Raw genomic sequence first — 19,059 nt, 5'->3', positions numbered from 1 at the left:
GTGGAGCTTGGTGGCTGATTTAGCATTCTCTTTAAAATGTTAAAAACAGTACATGCTTGTTTGACAGATTAATTGCCGGAAGTATCAAAAAGAGCCAAAACACAGGAGTTTGAAGAACGGAGCTGCATTGAAGACATAGTCATGTTGCATTATTAATGGCCGGTTGTGTTCAGTGAGTCTTGGATGTGTCTCCAGTGTTATTTTAACATTGTGGTAGAAGTAAGTGTCATTAATGAGTTTAAGAGTTCAGTCTTAAGTCTCCAGAGATCCTACTGTGTCCTCCCACCTCCATGCTGGTCTGTAGTTTCCGTCCATTAGCTGGTGACTGGTCAGCTGTCATCATTTATTCATCTGTGCATTCTGTGTATTCCTCAGTTTACGTACATTTAACCTTTGGCCCTGTTTTCTACTTTGATGTATTTTGTACTACAATTGTCCCTTTTCCCCCCTGTTTCTCTCTCCTGTCTGTCTCTTCTCTTCTCCCTTTAGTCAATGACAGCCAGGTGGTCACACTTTCTTCCCGTGGGTTACTCTTTTTTTCTCTTTCTGTTTGTCTTTTTCTCCTTAAACTCCCTAAAAATGTGGTATTTTACCCTGCGACCGTGCTGCGTTTGCCTTTTTCTCTTTCCCTTTATCCTGACTTTCTAGCCGCTCATTCCCACCACTTTGGTCCAGACTGAAATATCTCATGAATCTATGAGAGGGGTTGACATGACATTTTGTGCAGACATTTGTGGTCCCCAGAGGATATATCATAGTGACTTTTCCTCTAGTGTCACCATGAGGTGGCTTTGAATAAAAATGACTCATCATTTATTGAATGAATTTAGGTGAAGTGATCCCCTCCAGAAGAATTGTAAACATTTATAATTTGTGGGACACTAGAGTATCACAAACGCCTTTTCGCTTCGCCTGCATTGTTTTTGTTTATGTGTTTTCCCCCTTACACACCAACGATTTGACAACCACTTTTCTGTCATGAGTGTGAGCTTTTTTGTCTCAGATAACCCAAAATGGCCCAGTGTAAATATTAGGGCTGCAACAACGAATCGATAAAATCGATTAAAATCGATTAATAAAATAGTTGGCAACGAATTGCATTATCGCTTCGTTGTGTCGCGCGATTATTACGCCACCCAATAAGACGCGGAGATGTTTGAGTATATATTAAAAAAAAAAAGTTGAGTTGAACGCGGAGAGGAGCGGAGCAAAAAGCCGGTAGAAAAAGACCATCGAAGAGACCCGTAACGTTGTGCGAGAAGTAATGGTTATTTCCCCCGTGGTGAACGGCTGTTTTTACGGAGACAAGCCACGCCCCCTCCCCCTTCCTGCCCGCCTGCATGCTGCTGCTGCTCCGGCAGCGCTGGAAGTGGAAGTTATCGAGACGGAGTCGGTGAAACTCCCCGAGCTGTGTGAGCCTACGGGTGATGTTATGAACCCAGACACCAGGGCGTTAGATGTTCCGACGTTTATGGGATGTCCACAACAAGTATAAAGCAGAACTAGTGGTTGTTTATTCCGTGGTGAACGGCGGAAATAACTGTTTTTACGGAGACAAGCCACAGAGACAAGCCACGCCCCTTTTCCTGCGGTTTATAGACAAGTGCGCACGCACGCACGCACGCACGCACGCACGCACGCACGCACGCACGCACGCACGCACGCACGCACGCACGCACGCACGCACGCACGCACGCACGCACACACACACACACACACACACACACACACACAGCTGATCAGGCATCTGGGCATCTAGTTCTCCCGTTTTTTTTCTTGGAGTATTCAATATATGATAATATAATCAACCCTGCCTCCCTTCCTCTGCATATAGAGGCCTTGATAAATGGAGGAAACAGTTTGAGGAATAGGAGAGGTTCTGCACGTTTTATCCATAGCCTGTATATAAGAAGTGGAGGTATAGTCACTGTTATGACACCCATTCGTTTTTTTGGACTGCCATTTTGAGTTTGGCGCGTTGGCTGTCGCCATGTTGGTTTTTGGTCGTCGCCATCAATTTTGTTGCAACCAGAAGTGACACAAGAGGCTGGAGTTATGTGCAACAAAATTAGTGAATTAAGAAGACATATTTAGGCAAATACAACAGTTACAATTAACTTTCATAAACTAAAAACACACTGTAAAAGAGTTAAAGTTGTAAGACAAAACAAGGCACAACTCCCAGACCGGACAACGCTGTGGAAGCGACCTGTCAATCAGAAGGTAGCCCCATCCTAAAGCATACTCTGCTTTATTGTCTATTTGACTTTAAATGGGACCCCAATTCACTAAATGAACATCATGCTGTATTGAAGAAGACGTGAAACTAAATATTGAGACATGCAAACATGTGAATTTGGTTAATTATCCATTTAAATTGTCCTACAAACCGGACAACGTCTCAACCGCTTAGCTGTCAGCCCAATAGTGTAGTTTAACAATCATCCCATTCTTCCAAACAACGGTTTAAAATATCGGTTTTGCCTTCTGTACGAGGCATGATCTGTTTCTTGCTTCAAATGTCTCGAAATTATTGCATTTGACGTTTTCAGAATAGCTGCCATGTTGAACAAGTGGTGCGTTCATGCAGTCAGGTGCAGAATGGAATCATGCCTGAGTGAAGGGAATTCATGGCGTATAAGGATTAAACTACTCTTACAGAAGCACCAATAATTCTTCCTAACATGCACAAAGAAATTCTTCGGATGGGATGTTTTGGTACTTTTTTAACTCCCGTTGGTGAGAGAGCATGGTGTAAGATATGGGGTCAGGGGTTATGTTTGAGGATAAAGTGACCATTGAGGTTTAATGGAGCTTGACGAGAAGGTGATGGACAAAGCTGGAGGCCCCAGTTTGACTGCAGTTTGGTTTTAATTTCATAGTGAGAAACGCAGAGGGAGTGTTTTTACCATACATGCAGTTCTGAGCAGACGGAAATGACTGGAGTTTGTTGTCATGCATGACCATTCCGGTCTGTCTGGGCCAGTAAGAGAAGGGGGATGGGAGGAGGAGTACGAAGGTGTTGCTGGGTGTAGGTTGTAATGCTGGCAGGTCATTTATAATCCTCTGTGTCCCCCTCGCTGCGTTTTCCCTAGAGAAAGCGCGTGGCTCAGGCAAAGTATATCGATCAAGACAAGAGACCAATTTACTTAAAGATGAGACAGAATGGAGAGCCAGACAGAAAGCAAAAACATGCATAATATTCTTATTTACGGAGAGCATCATGAGACAAAGGGGAGAGAAAGTGTATATGTACCACTAGTCCAGTATTAGAGGTTTCTGTGGGGTCAGAGGTAATTTTACCAGTTAAAACAGGATGTAGTGAAGTACTTGTGAACTGTGAGCATGAGCCTTAGGCCGAGGCGTTCACCGGGTCAAGTCACAGCACCACCATCAATATAATGGCTTTGTGTGCTGGAATCTGACGAGCTGGAGTTAGGGACGAGACAGGCTGGCTGCAGAGGGAGAGGGTCGAGAGGAGGGATGAGGAGGGCTATGGAGAGTTACTGAGGAACGAACAGCACTCTTGAATCTTTTCAGTTGTCAGAGGGAAATCAGATATATGAGGCTGGTTTCTCCAAAGATTGGAGTAAATTTGCATGAAATGTAATATGTAGTGAATATCTTCAGATCTTAGACTTAAACTGTCCTCAATGAGGCAAGTTATGGTGGAGCTTATAACACGATGAATTGATGTAACAATGTTCACCGTCTGACTTTAGCTCAGTAGCACTCAAGACAAAGTACAGTTCTCATCAGCAGATCTGATGATGGCGCTGGAGGAAAAGTAGCCAAAGTTACAACAATTCATCCTGAGGGGAACACGAATGTCCTATTTCATGGAAATCCATCCAATAGTTGACAAGACATTTCACTGTGAAATACAAAGTCAACCTTTGGCCGTGATCACCAAAGTCATTATGATTAATCCATTGGGAACCATGAATGTCTCTACCAAATTTAAAAGCGATCCATTGAATAGTTGTTGAGATAATTCATTCTGGACTCAAAGGGGTGAAGCAGACTAACGTTTCCATCCATCGAGACTCGCCGCTGTAAATTAGTTTAACACTATTATGCCTTGTTGTACACAGTTATACGAGTACAACAAATAAACCCAATTATATGTAATGTTGCAGCTACCGCCTTACTTGACCAATAGCTTTTTGTGTACATCTTAATTTCTGTTGTTGGTAAATGTGTTAATAGACTGTATATAAGAATTAGATGTCGCCACTGTGACGTCACCCACTAGTTTGTGGACCGCCGTCAGCATCTGGGTTTTTTGACGTTGCCACCTTATTTCTTTGGAAACCAGCAGTTAGAAATAAAGTGAGAAGTAGGGCCATTTTCTCATAGACGTCCATACAATAGCACTTATTTTTGCAACTGGAACAGTTGCCCCCTGCTGGCCTTGAGATAGAATGCAAGTTTAAAGCACTTCTGCATTGGCTACACTTTTCAGACCCGGAGGTCGCACCCTGGTTAACACTTTGTACCCAAAAGCATTCAAACTTTCTCCCCCCTAAGCTACCCGACAGTCTGTGTATATAGTGTAATGTATGTGTGTGAATGATTTCTGCCTGATTAACTCGACAGCCTGGAGCGTGGACTGGTTTTCTATTATCACCGGTGTGAGTGTGTGCCAGATTGATGAAGAGAGCAAGAAAAAAGACAGAAAGACTAAGAACGAGAGAGGTGGGGAGGATCACAAAGAGATCAAAGTTGTCAGGGAATGCTTTGGGGTGAGCAGCACCGTCTGTTGCTAAAATAATTAATTTCCAGCTCTCCTCTGCTGCTCAGTTCATTCATGCACACATATGGTGTCCCACTGGGTCTTTTCCGGCTTAAGACTTGAGTAATCAAGTCTGGAAACTTTGTTTGTTATTTTGATGACACTATTGTGTTAATACTTCCCTCTTTCCCTCCTAAATAGTGTTAATAGTATCCTGTGATTTAAATGCTCAAAAGCTCAACATATAAATAGTTATTGAGCCTAACCCATCAGATATTGTATTTAGGAGTGTTTTTTATAAAAACGTTGCAGCCACTTTTTGTGGACTCTAATAATCAGAATAATCTGATGGGACAAAACATTAAACAGTTACCATTACTATTTTATCTTTAATTTAATACGCTTAGCGCTGAATAATGTTGTTAATTGTGATGTAATTTACAACATTTGTTGACATGCTCTCGAGCTCATGCTATTGTACAAAGCAATTCAGTATTGGTGCAAAACAGTACATTGTACACGTTTCTAGGAGGACACAGTTCTTTACAGTACTTCAGTAGCTCTGTTGACTGCCTCCTCGTCTTGTTTCCTTTTTTGTCTCCTCCTCCTTCCAGCCTCTATTATGCTGTGCCCTTTTTTAGGGATCAGAGGTCAGAGGTCACTGACTTTGTGAAAGAGGGCTTTGTCTTAGTGGAAAGGTCCAGGAGGAGCACACTTCCTCTGACCCCCCCCAAAACACACACACACACACACACACACACACACACACACACACACACACACACACACACACACACACACACACACACACACATACACACATACACACACACAGATGCCAAGCATTGTTGCTTTACCTTAGTGGAAAGTCCAGATGTTACAGTCTTCCTCTCTCATTAAACACATCTGTGACATCTGTCTGTTCACCCATGCACACCCATGCACATCATATATGTATACATATATGTCAAGGTCAAGGGTCAGGGTTATGCTAGATCTGAACTAGTTTGTGCTGCGTGTTGTGCGGTCGTGTTGGAGATCAAATGGGTTTACAGTTGTTCAAAATGGCTAGCTAGAGAAAGGAGGCTCAGAGCTGAAGACCTCCACTCTATTCAGCAGGGTAACCAAATACACCTTCACACACCGGTTGCTTAAATTCAGTCTTTGTGTGTGTCTGTGATCCAGGGGGCCCGTGTCTGGGTCAAAGAGAAGGAGCAGCTGGTTCCCGCCACGGTCAACTCCTGTGGAGATGGAACGCTTGTCGTCACAACCGACTATGGAGAGGTAAGAAACCGTAGCTCCATTAACTGCCGACACGAGTCTCATGTTTTACCTGCAAGACCTTTTTTAAAGCCTGTTCGTTATCAGTGATGTGAAAATATCCCATTTCCACTAAGTCAAAGAAATGAAAAAAGTGTGCGTCTTTAGTCTTTTTACAATCCCAGCGATTCACCGAGCGCCTCTCCTGCACGGCTGCTGCCAGCGCTGTAAGCCGAAGAGGCAATCGCACTCACAAACAGCAGAGGAGGTTGTACCAGCGCCCGTTTCAAAAGTAGTTTAGCCAGCTGAGCTAAGGAACTGGAGCTGACAGCGTTGAAGCAAAGAATAGGAACAAGTTGCACCGCCTACTATTCACAACCCCTCTTTTGTTTTCAGTTGGTGGTCATGGTTGGCGCTTTAGAGACGCCAATTACACAGGGTTTGATGATTGGAAAAATGAGTTGTAATACATTTTGTGAAGGGGACTGTATAAACAGAAGCAAATTGCAAAAACCCTACGGACTGAAAACACATTTAATTAGTTAAAACCATGGAGGAGAAATAACGAAAGCTGCTGTAGTTGCTTGTTGCATTAGTTTTCAGGTAAAGGTCAGAGTGGAGGTGAAGCAGCTCTGCAGGTTCATCCTCTCCTACGTGGATCAATAGAAACTCCTTCTCACGATGCTCCACTTTCCTGCCCTAGTTCCATTCTCCTCCTCTTCCTCCTCTTCTTCATCCTCATACATATGCAACATTCATCTCTGACACACATTCAGCCTCAGGAGGAGAGCTAGAATAGAGGGAGAGCGTTATGGGATGCACATTTCAGGACGTCAGGAGAGCTTGTAGTTGTTCTAAATGGCAAAGCCAGGCGGCTGCTCCAGCTCCGGCCCTTTAACACCAAACCCCCGGCCAAAATAATGTAATTGAATGTTTAAATCTCATTATGAGCGTGTGTGTGTGTGTGTATGTGCATGTGCTCAACTAATCTGTATCAGAGCAACATGCACACGTTGGATTTAATGTTTTTTTTTTTAAAGGCTGATGTGTTTGGCACACACACACAATAACATGCGCTCCAGTTGGCCGCGTTTAGATGGAGCTAATAATAGACTTGGTCCTTTGGCCAGAGTCTCAATCCTCCCTTTTTACCCCCAAAGAACATCCACATCTAGGCTCTCATTCACAGATGTACAAAGGATTCATGTTTGGCCTTTGAGGCACAAAATGGCCAAATGCTGCTCTAAAAGCATCGTCTTTTGATGTCCCTGCTTCGCCGTTCTTGATTGTGGGGAGAGCGGGAAGAGACTGGCCTTTCCCAAAATAGGATTGGTTATAGGAGCAGGCATTCTCTTCGCTCTGGATTATGAATGTCCTTAACTTCCCCAACCCCCATCCAGCCCTGCCTGCCTCCCTGTGCCTTCCCCTCTCCACTAGCGGATGGTGTTTAAATGTTAGCTCTGCAGGAGGTGGTGAATATTTGATAGAGAATCAGCGTGATGGGTACTTTACCCTGTTACAACAGGACCTGACCCATGCAAACAGACCCAGGCTCCCCCTCGCTCCCTGTTGCTCTGCCCCGGGTTCCCATGATCACATATACAGTAGAGCCTCCTAAACCCCTGAGGCATTCTAATAGAGGCTGCAGTGGTGGCTGGTAGAAAAAAAAAAAGAAACATGCAACATTTAACAGCATTTGACTAGTTTTATTTTGACTTTCTTTCTCATGTTCTGCTCCCAGCTGCCGTGCCACTCTGGTTCTGTAATCTACAGGCCCTGACCCAGTTCACCACATTAACAATTCTGGGTTACAAATGCTGTGGTTGCAAAACGGCAAGCCTTCAAGTCAAATCAGCACAACGCACAACTACCAGGGGTACATGTGCAAGTCTTTTACATCAGAGTGAGTTTTCATGAAACAGATAATACCCTGCAAACCCATTCATTTAAATGGACTGTGTGTAATGGACCGTGTTTCTTTCTTCTACATTGCTAAGTGCCAAGTAAAAATTTTTTTTTCAAAATGTCAGCCTCTGCCGTTGTCATTTCAGAAAGGTTAGATGTGTGTTGCTCATTTGATGGGATATATATCATGTCAAGTGTCAAGTCTTTGATACTTGACTTGCAAGTCAAGTGGGTGCTTAGTATGCTACAACGGCACAGGGACCAACATCACAGACATTTATTTTCTAGTGCATTGAATGTCTAACTCAATGCATCAAGCACTCAAGTCCAAGTGTGAAGGTTTGAACCTTTCTGTACAAGATCCATCCATCATTGACTCATCAATTACCTGGGGCAGCAAGTATCCCGGACATCCTCCCCCAGCCATATCTTCTAGCTCCTCTAAGCGTCTCCCAAGGAGTTCAAAACCCGACGCTGGATGGATTTTTGAGACCGATACTGATATTGATATTTGACTAAAGAAACTCTGATATAGCAGCCAATATAAATCAAAACAGATTATTAAAGTAATGTGACCAAGATTTGTACTGTGCCAAACATTTTATAGTTGAAGAATGTCAGTTTGTCAACTTTGTAATGGTATCACTGTTTCTAACAACATTTGACATTTACGGTATATACAGCATTTTCAACAGTTACTTGTTACTTCACTGACATTTATATATATATATGTTCTTTAATTTTAGACTCATGAGTCCACATAGCAACAAACACAAATACAACAACAATATATAAAATACAATACAGGTATAATCATTGCAGTTAAAAAGTCACTTGTGGTTACGTCATGGTTTGACGTGAATACCAAAAGTGCAAAATCCTAATCAAATATGGAGGGACCCTCGCTCTTGCAATTTGACAAACAATTTAGAATGATTAATTTGATAAAAAACAGGAAACACATACATATTGTGGTGTTATGTCTCCTGCACTTACTAACAACTTCCTTCAGTGCATATATACATAAGTCTGTTTACTTTTAAAACCAAATTGATTACCAGTGGTTATTATGTAGTCTTGAAGCCTATCTAAGAGGATTTGTTCTAATACTTTAGAAAGTATACTGGCCAGAGCAATTGGTTGGTAAAATTCAATGCTGGATATTTTACCGGTTTTTATTTTTGATTACTGCCAATTTTTCATCAGGTCTAATACACACACCAGCATTATTGGGAACATCACCAATATTAAATGTGTCACTCTTGTACTCACTGTTGAAAATGTCCCTATAATGTTTACTCCACAGATCTGCACTACTGTCCCAACCAATAGCCCCATCAATATTGGATGGCAGAGGCATCTTAATGTTATTGGCAACCTTAACTTCTTTCCAGAAATCATAGACATTATTCTGTTGAAACCTTTGAGTTTATTTATACTGTATATATATATTTTTTCTTCTATATATGAGTCAATATATTGGTATATAAAGGTGGAACACCTGCTCTTAAGGGAGGCAAGGAGGTATCTTTAACAGATGCTTGAACCACTTTCTCCTTTCAATGTACAGGAGCTACATTTCTACTCTGAACTGCTTTCAATCTACTTTCATATTTCCTCCTGTGCTGGAAGCTCATTTAATTTGCCTGTATTTGCATCGTTCTTTGAGTCACTACCTTGATATAATACAGGCGGAAAAACAAGAGCTAAAACCAATCTCATTGGATCGGTAAAAACATTTGAACACACACACCGCACGAATGCACGCATACATGCACGCACGAACAAACGTGTACACGCACTTTACGTTATGATTCATGGACGGTGTGTCTTATGTGACCTGGATTTCAGTAGCTAGCGTGAAAGCTGCGGCGAAAGCTCACGCGAGCACAGAACATGCTGCAGGGATGCCTTCCTCCTCGTGCATACACAAAATGACTATGGACACACACACGCACACACACACACCCACACAGACACACAAAAACTGACACACTGAAAAGTGCAGAAATGACTTGTTCCGTCTCATTTGGCATAATAAACAAGTTGATGCTGCTGTATGATCTCATGACCCACTTTCAATTTCACAGTTTCATAATTCTACCCCTCTGAGGACCCCGTAGTTAGTTACTCACTCGCTTAGTAACAAATAATGAGATTAACTGTGGCACACACAAACACTGAATCTCCCTATCTGCCTCGTCTCTTGCCTTCTGTCTGTCCCTCACCATCCCTGTCTCTCTGCAGTGACCCTTTATCTGTGGAAGATGAAGCAGGGATCCCCCCTTGGGGTGGGATACATGTGAGCTAGCTACATCTTAAAGGATGATGACATATGGAAGGTGTTACACACCCCAGTGCTGAATGGGTGCTGTGGGGCAAAAAATACTTTAACAGGGTTTAAGCTGGTTTTAAGCCTCCTCTTCCCAAACCAATGTACCAAATCAGTGGTAAAACAAAAAAAACAAGGGGAATGATATTACCTTGCACGGCAGCTGGATTCTCACGGTATCACACAATCGCACGAGAATCTCACGAAAATCCACCTTCAAGTAATGCGTTAGCGTCCAAAACAAAGTGTCTCACACCAATCGGCATCCTGGAGCTACGGGTGTCGCTTAGGTGTGTGTGACGACACAGAGAGGCGACCGCTCGCTAAAGAGTTAGCGTCGATGCTGCATTAGCTACATCACAACTGGAGAGTATTTCCTCGTTGAAAGAAGAGCAAATAACAAATGAGACGGATGGGTTTTTTTTACGACTGGCGTTCTGATCAGTTGAAGTCAGTCAGCCTTGATGTCCAATCATCTGCCAAGTATTATTTTGAACGCGCTTGTTCTTTTCCAAAAAGATTCCAATGACATCTTCTCAGATAGTCCTTTGTAATAAACTATTAGGTAGGATGCACTTTTAGAAGGGAAGAAAAGCTTCAGGAGAGCAACAGAGGAGGATCCCTCTCCCCGGATGGACAGAAGCAACAGATGTCATGAAAATCTAAATCTAACGCAGTATTTACGCCATGCACGCCGAATTATGGGCAGCTGGATGTCCCGTACTTCGGCTGGAGAAAGTACTCAAATGCGTACCAGTAAACCACTTTAGCCGAACAAAGTGTTCAACATTTGGATGCGGTACTTCCGCGTCGAGCGGCCGTTCTCCGGTGACATTTTCACGGATTTCAAGGCGATGAAAGTGTTTGAAAATCGAACGCTGCACTTAAGCCGTATACACGCCGAATTATGGGGGGCTGGATGGCACGCACTTCGGCTGGAGAAAGCATAACCGTAAACTACTTTCGGATGCGGTATTTCCACGTTGACCGGACGTTCTCCGGTTGTTCTCCGGACGTTCTCCGGACGTTCTCCGGAGGGGGTTTCGCGGACTTCAATCAAATGAAAGTGTCCAAAAATCGTGCGTGTGAGAAAAACGCGCGGGCTGCACTAACACTAAACTTTGATGTCAAGTAGGGGGCCTCAAAATATCGTCCTGGGGGCCGCAATTGGCCCGTGGGCCGCGAGTTTGAGACCCATGATCTACATATACAAAAGACAGATATACACTCTGATTACAACGCACACAGAGGGAGTGTAACTTCATTCTCTGCTCAGGGACAGGATGTTACTACACTGTATCTTTGCTTAGCAAATAGTTGTTTGCTGCGGTATTAATGCTCTCTATTTTGAATTTAGCGCATTTAATTTAACATAACTTGCGAATACATTTGCTTTGTTTGACAGTTGGCGATATTTGCCATTGCAAAGGGTCCAATGCAGTTTCAGATTTCAGCTCAAAAATATGGCTATAGCAAGTCCAAAAGAGCTCACTAAAACACTTTGGTTTAAAAGATAAAGGGACATTTCAGCTTTTTTGATCTGAGGGGTGGGATCATACAAAAGAACTCCTCCGTGGTCCCTAATCCTAATCTGGCCAGTGGAGGGCTAACCGATCTGTTCCAAGGTCAGTGAGGAGAGATGCAGGTTCTCACAGTGGACTACTGTGTGATACTGTATCTTGCACTGAATATAGGTCTGCGAAGTATATAGGTCACTGTGCCCACAGCTCTTTCTCTCTCCATGCGCTATCTTTATCTCTCCGGTCCCTTCTCCTCCTCATTTGGCTGCTGCTAATATGTGAAGTCAGATGAAGAGGCTTGTCTCCCCTGGCTCTCCTCCTGAATCATGCAAAGCAGTTTCAGATATCAGAGGGCTTTACAGGAACACTGTGTATGAAAGTATATTCACACGAGCAACGCAGTTTAAGAAGTAGGCACTTTCCTGCAAGAAGAAATGTTGAGAGTGAAATTTGGGCTATCAAGATATCAGATTTTCAAAACAGGATTATCGTGGCCAAAGATTTCCTGATAACGATATTATTGCAAAAATTAGAAAAGAAAAAAACGGATACAAAATAATGCTATCAGTATAATGTTTTCCATAATCACCATTCTAGAGTGTACGCATGCTAACATTACACACACAAGCTATTACACTTCATCATGATGAGAACATGAACGTCTGTACTAAATGTCATGGCAAGCCATCCAATATTTGTCGAGACATTTCACTCTCAACCACAAATGTTAATTTCTTGGTGGCGCCAGAGGAAAAGTCAAGAGATCATCAAAGGGACTATGCATCTTTAGAAACTTTCATGGAAGTTAATCCAATTGTTTATTTCAGTGCGGACCGATGGCCTACATATCCTTTATTTGAACTTAATCCCATATATGTTGTCTCCTGCTGTAACTACTGGCTAGTGTACCAAATGTGTATTAATCCACAGCTGAAAATGGTCCCCAACAAATGACCATTTTTCACAGAAGAGACATCAGAGTTGGTGAAGCATGCTCTACTTGTGCATTACTCTCATTCTCTCTCTCTCTCTCTCCCTTTCGGTCTCCGTCAGTTGCTCTCTTTAATGTTTTTCGCTCACTAATTGTGGTACTGTGCACCGAGAAGCACAGAATGTGTGTTAAAACCCACCAGAGGGCAATGGAAGACGAAGATAGAGACGTTTGCAAAAAACCTTTATTTGATTCTTCCACTTCAGCTGCGTTTTATTTCAGTCACTGACATACTTTCTCACTTCATAGCATCCCTCCTCTCTCTGAATCATCAGCATCTGGGTTGTCCCAAATGGTTTTCCTTTGAATTTAAAAGCAGCTTTGGCTTGAGAAGCAATAAAACCCAGGAACTGCAACAGGCATTTATTTGCTTTAATCTTATGATATAATGTCCATTGTTTCTTTTCACAGAGAGATCACCATTGGTGATAGATCCTTCTTTAAAGGGGCACTCCACAGATTTGACACATCAAATTCAGTTTACTCGTCACGAGGAGTTCTCCTCAGCCTGTGAAAACAGTTGTTTCATGTCTTTTGTGACTCTGGAAGGAGCTTTCTTGACTCTGAGAAAATAACCTTGATGATGATCATCCTCTGGCACTGTGGTACATTGAATGGTCCAGATCTCCATTTCAGTTGTCCTAGTGTCCTTCCTCCCTTCAACACATGTGCTGATGCGGTGTGTGTGTGTGTGTGTGTGTGTGTGTGTTTGTGTGTGGGTCAATGTGGAGATGGTAGGCACATACAAGTACCTTGGGGTACCCACCTTGCCTTGGGGGTTTTAATCTCACCCATGACCATTGATGACATTAAAACACGATAATGTCTTTTGTGGTCATAAAACAATAAACTGGACTGGTCTGCCAACACGGACGCAATCTACAAGAAAGGGCAGAGCCGGCTGTACTTTCTGAGGAGGCTGCGGTCATTCAACGTCTGCAGCAAACTCCTCGGGATGTTTTACCAGTCTGACTAAGAAGAAGGATGCAGGGCGACTGGATAGGCTGGTGAAGAAAGCTGGCTCTGTGGTTGGTGCTGAACTGGAGTGCATCACTTCAGTCGCCGACAAAAGGACCCTGACCAAACTGCTCACCATCATGGACAATGAAAGCCATCCACTCTACGGTACCATCACTCGACAGAAGAGTCTGATCAGCTGGAGACTGCGCTCGCTGTCATGCAGAACTGATAGACTGTGTAAATCATTCATCCCCAGAGCCATACAACTGTACAATAAATACAATCTGTCAATCAAAGTTACCTCACTAAACCTCAGTTGACAGACAGTTTACTAGGAACAATGTTTACTGGCTATGTTAGCCTTTTGCACAGCCCCCAACTTACTTACTTACTCACTGTTTACACTGACACTTTTTTCACTGACTACTGGCTATGTTGGCCCTCTGCACAACGCCCCCCCCCCCCCCCCCCCCCCCCCCCCCTCCTCCACCACCCCCAGCCTGGACTCCTAGTAATGTGTGTTTTAATTAATTTTTTTTTTTTTGGACAATCTTTTTAAATAGTTTAATAGTGTGTATGTGTATATTTGTTTGTGTGATGTTTGGAGCTACTTGTATCCTCAATTTCCCTTAGGGGATCAGTAAAGTACTTATCTATCTATCTATCTATCTATCTATCTGAAGCCTTGTATTCTGCTCCACTATAATTTCCCCTGGATTGCAAAGGTATGCCTGGCTGTCTGATTGACACGGCTCTCAGTAAACCTTACAATTACCGGCAGGGGTCTGAGATTGAGCCATTTGGGTATTACAGTATAGGTGAGTCTGTGTGAGTGAACACACAGACTTCCATGTGCATTAGATAGGCAGATCAGAAAGAAGAAAAAAAACAAGCTGAAGGGGCCCATCAGAAATAAGGATGGAGGTTTCAGGAACTGGCATTGAAGAGGTAAAAAAGGGGGATTGGGAGGAATAAAAAGGAAGTTGTGGGAGGTTGAAATATGGGAGATGCAGCACGGGGCAGGCAGAAGAGAGAGGGGCAATTTAATGAAGAGTGGGATGGTGTGAGGGTGGAAGAACAGAGAGAGAAAGGACAAAGAGGGGGAAGGGATAAAAGAGGAGTGACATACAAAGGGAAAGCGAGATGAGAGAGACAGACGTGATGTTTGAGACATGAAGGCATGCAGAGAGCGAGAATGGCAGAGAGATTTAATAGGGTGAGAACATTAAGAGAAAAGCCTTGTACTGTACGTAACTAATGGACTTGGATATAATTTTGTCCTTTTGTTCTCACAGATATAGCAGTTCACCCTGGTCTAGATATATATAATATGAAAGTGTCTCTATGTGTAAACCTATCTGTCAGAAACCACGATGAACAGTGCGCATCACACACATTGAATAGTCCAAACACACGTTTACACACATACGCTGATGTAAAAGGGAAATCAACTCAGCCTAAAAGGTTGAGGATAAACAAATGAAACCTGGGTTAATTCCAGAAACCAGCTGTGAACACACGATTGACAATTTCAACTTTTTCAACACATTTTAAATTGTAAACTTTGCATGACATTTAATAAGCCTAAATTAAGTTTTAACCCATCTGCAACCAGTACTGGCCACTAATATTGACCCCCAGCTTTAACACTCTTGTCTGTAAGTAATAGTTCTTAGGTAGCAACATGTCCGTGCCTTTGATGAGTACCACGCTTTTAAAAAGGTGAAGACACATTGAGTCAAGTGGACGGGGTCAAAGTGCAGGTAGTCTGTAATGGAGGACGAGGGGTAATCGGGTCATTTCATCACAGCTGAGTGAGTGGACAAAGGTTAGTGACTTTATGGGTTACAGTTACCAACAAGACGTTTACTTCTAACAGAGAGGGAAGATGACGAGTCCATAAACACATTATACTATTTGTCAGACGCAAACAACGTTTTCGGTGCAGACGTGTCGGCAAGCGATGATGCCGCCCTGAGAGAACTGTCTGCACGCAACAGCTCTGTGCAGTGGAAGACACAGTTACTGGAGTGAAATAGATTTATTTAAGAACAAGATGTCTGAACGCCTACAGCGCGCCCCTCTGCCACCCTCAGCAGACTCCCAACACATCTGCTATAGCAACACACACACACACACACACACACACACACACACACACACACACACACACACAGGGTGGAGGCTAGCTGTGAGACTGAGCTGACATTAACAACCCGGTTCTGTAAAGGCCGCGGTTTCTATTCTTAGACAAGTTGATTTTACTGGAATGAATGAACGACCTTTATGCTGAAATATAATGACTTTGATTATCTGTGTGTGTGTGTGTGTGTGTGTGTGTGTGTGTGTGTGTGTGTGTGGAATGCGAGAGAGAGAGAGATAGTAGTTGCTGCATGTGTGTGTGTGCCTAACATGAATACACACAAGATGCATGTCCTGCCAGATCAGATCTGTTACTCTCTCTCTTCTTCTTCCTCTTCCCCTCCCAAAGACCGGTTCCCCACCCGTCTTGTCCCCTGCTCTCCAGTTGCCATGGCGATGGATGACATAGAAGAGATTGGGTTCTGGTTAGAAGAAGAGCCATAAAGCTCTGTATTCTCATTGTGTGTAATTTCGTCATGTTGCATCACAATTAGCTAAAAATGATTTTATTAAAATGACCTTGACCACACACAATGCCAAGTAACAGCAGCATAATACTAAATGCAATGCAGTCAATATTAATACAATACAACACAGCACGTCACTCAGTTTCAGTGTGTGTGAGATTACAGGAAAAAAGTCCCTTTAAAAGCAGAATGTATGTAAGAAGTGGAGGTACTCGTCATGGCGTCACCCATTTTTTTGCAACCAGTAAACATCAGTGATCATATTTGGATTGCGGCGAAGTGGCGTATACAGCTCTGTTAGCGTTAGGGACCTGTCAATCACAAGGTTGCCACGCACTAAAGCTCTTTTATTCTAAACAGGACCGAAGCTGACTAAATGTACATCATGCTGTATAAGACTTAAAACTATCGATTGAGACCATAAACTCATTTTCACAATGTTTAGTGAGGTAATAAATAAAGTGAGTAAATTGTCTTTACAATCAAACTTCTTTTTGCAACCAAAAGAGTTGGGAATTTGGGTTCTCTTGTGGACATTGGTTGCCTGCCGTTTGCCCAGATCCATGGAGAGCTTCTTCACTTGTTTTCTAAAGTTTGCGTGTGTGACTTTGACAAATTCAGATGTTCTCAGAATTGTCGAAAGCCATGGTGGGAATATTTAGGAAAACCTCTAACTGTAGTGGGAATACATGTGTCAGGCTGGCAAGAATATAACGTGTGTAATTCAACACATTTAGAGATGATAAGTGACAGTCTACATCGTGTTGTCTTCCAGGTGTTGTACCTGCAGCAGGCGGAGGTCACCAGGGAGCGGGTGTACGCTATGCACCAGACCAGCATTGATGGGGTGGAGGATATGTCAGCACTGGCGGAACTGCATGAGGCCGCCATCATGCACAACCTGTACCAACGCTACCAGAAGGATAACATCTATGTAAGTGCATTCAGTATGTATGTGGCCAAGTGTGTGTACTGTGTACATTATGCATATGCTTTAGGAGGGAAACATAAATCATTTTATCAGGCACATATTCTCTGAAGGAAACAGGAGAAGAAGGAAGCTTATGAAGTGAGAGTTAAAAAAAAAAAAAAAACTCTTTCAATGCACATTTTTGCAGAATAGACAGAAACGAAATGGCAACACACTAAAAAAACTACAAATGCGTGATTCTGTACATTAATACAGTCAATCTAATACAGTGCAGCATACAATGCTCTGTTGTCTTTCTCAGATCCAACAACCGACTCAATAATCACAATAGAAATGAATTGCTGTGATAATTTGTTTATGTGTATATGTCCGTAATGAATAGAAACATTAGCTCATGCCCATAAAATTCCATTACCCACCTTGCCTTGGGGTATGACCATGGATGAGATTAAAACACGATAATGTCTTTTGTGGTCATAAAATAAAAAAAAAATTAAAAAAAATATTGAGATCAATTTAAACAAGTGCATTTTAATTACGTTCATGGTGAGGTAAAAGTCAGACATCTGGAAGGCCTTAAAACCTGAAAGATTACTAGTCAACAGACCAATAAGAGACTCCCAGAGTGTCCTAATCTAGATGATGAAATATTATCCATACATGGATTTCCCTTAAGCTGATCATAAGAATGTACCCTGTGTAGGTGGGTCAGCTTTCTGTGTCACTGTGTGCTCATGCAGTTATGTGTATATGTGTCCTTCAACACAGCTCTATTGGAGTGTAGTACACAAATGGCTCAGACAGGGTAATATGACACGATGGAAGGAATGCTGACTGCAGGTTTTTTTGTTGTTTCTAGTGCAGAGGGATAAAAAAGCAAGGTGACTGTTACAGTACAAATAAGTCATCATGGAAATCCAGCCTCCCTCCTCTGTCGTCTCACTGATTTGACCTCAGCTTTCTAATACAAATCATCTGGTGATTTGCCACTCGTCACTCCCACTATCAGATCTGCACCCTGCTGTGTTCCCTTATCCCTCAATCCAGATTAATATCTACACAAGGCTGCTTTAAAGTTCCACATATCTGTATTGTAGGCGTTCTGAGAGTGTGTTGTTTGCGAATGTCTTAGTGCTTTCACTGTAAGTGTGTGTCTGTGCATGTTTATATCTTTATGTTTGAAACAGAGTGAAGTGTGAAAAAAAACTCACAACAAAAGAAAATAAATAAATAACCTAAAATGGTTGCTTCTTTACTCTTCTCAGACTAATATCGGCAGCTTCCTGGCAGCCGTCAACCCCTACAAGCCGATCTCGGGTATGTACGACCCAGAGAGGGTGGACCAGTACTCCAAGCACCATATAGGGGAGCTCCCACCGCACATTTTTGCCGTGGCCAATGAATGCTACCGCTGCATCTGGAAGCGCCACGACAGTCAATGTGTCCTCATCAGGTGAGCTTCAACCATGGAGGAGGGTCTTGTGATTATTAAACATCTAATTCATACTTTGTCCGTCTGTTAGCCTATCTTCCAAGCCATCAGTCCAAACATGCATGAGGCCAGAGGGCAGCTCTGTTTTTTAGAAAAGCCAACAATTCCTACTGTCCTACTTACCCAGTTTTGCTCATGTTTTGTATGTCTTTGGTAGGCTGCCTTATTTGCTTTTAGCATAAATAGCTGAGCATTAAGCTATATGTTATGCTTCAGATTTTGTATGTTTTTAAACAAACAAGATAATAATGTGTTGATTATTGAGCTTTAGGAGAGCTAGGAGGTGGATTTATTTCCCTAACACATGTGTACTTGGAGCAGAGA

The 19,059-nt window shown here is 42.7% G+C and overlaps 1 protein-coding gene across 1 annotated transcript in view; it reads left to right on the top strand.

Annotated features, from left to right (window-relative positions):
- Nucleotides 1–19,059, top strand: part of myo10l1 (myosin X, like 1) — a 43,617-nt gene that overhangs the window by 5,295 nt on the left and 19,263 nt on the right. Inside the window, exons 2-4 of the mRNA XM_034563072.1 lie at nt 5,921–6,019; nt 17,088–17,246; nt 18,509–18,696. Coding sequence (XP_034418963.1) covers nt 5,921–6,019; nt 17,088–17,246; nt 18,509–18,696 — 446 coding nt within the window. The remainder of the gene's footprint in view (nt 1–5,920; nt 6,020–17,087; nt 17,247–18,508; nt 18,697–19,059) is intronic.

This window comes from Cyclopterus lumpus, chromosome 22 (genome assembly GCF_009769545.1).
Source record: "Cyclopterus lumpus isolate fCycLum1 chromosome 22, fCycLum1.pri, whole genome shotgun sequence".
In the NCBI taxonomy this organism is placed as follows: Eukaryota; Metazoa; Chordata; class Actinopteri; order Perciformes; family Cyclopteridae; genus Cyclopterus; species Cyclopterus lumpus.
This window is presented reverse-complemented; position numbering and strand designations above follow the sequence as displayed.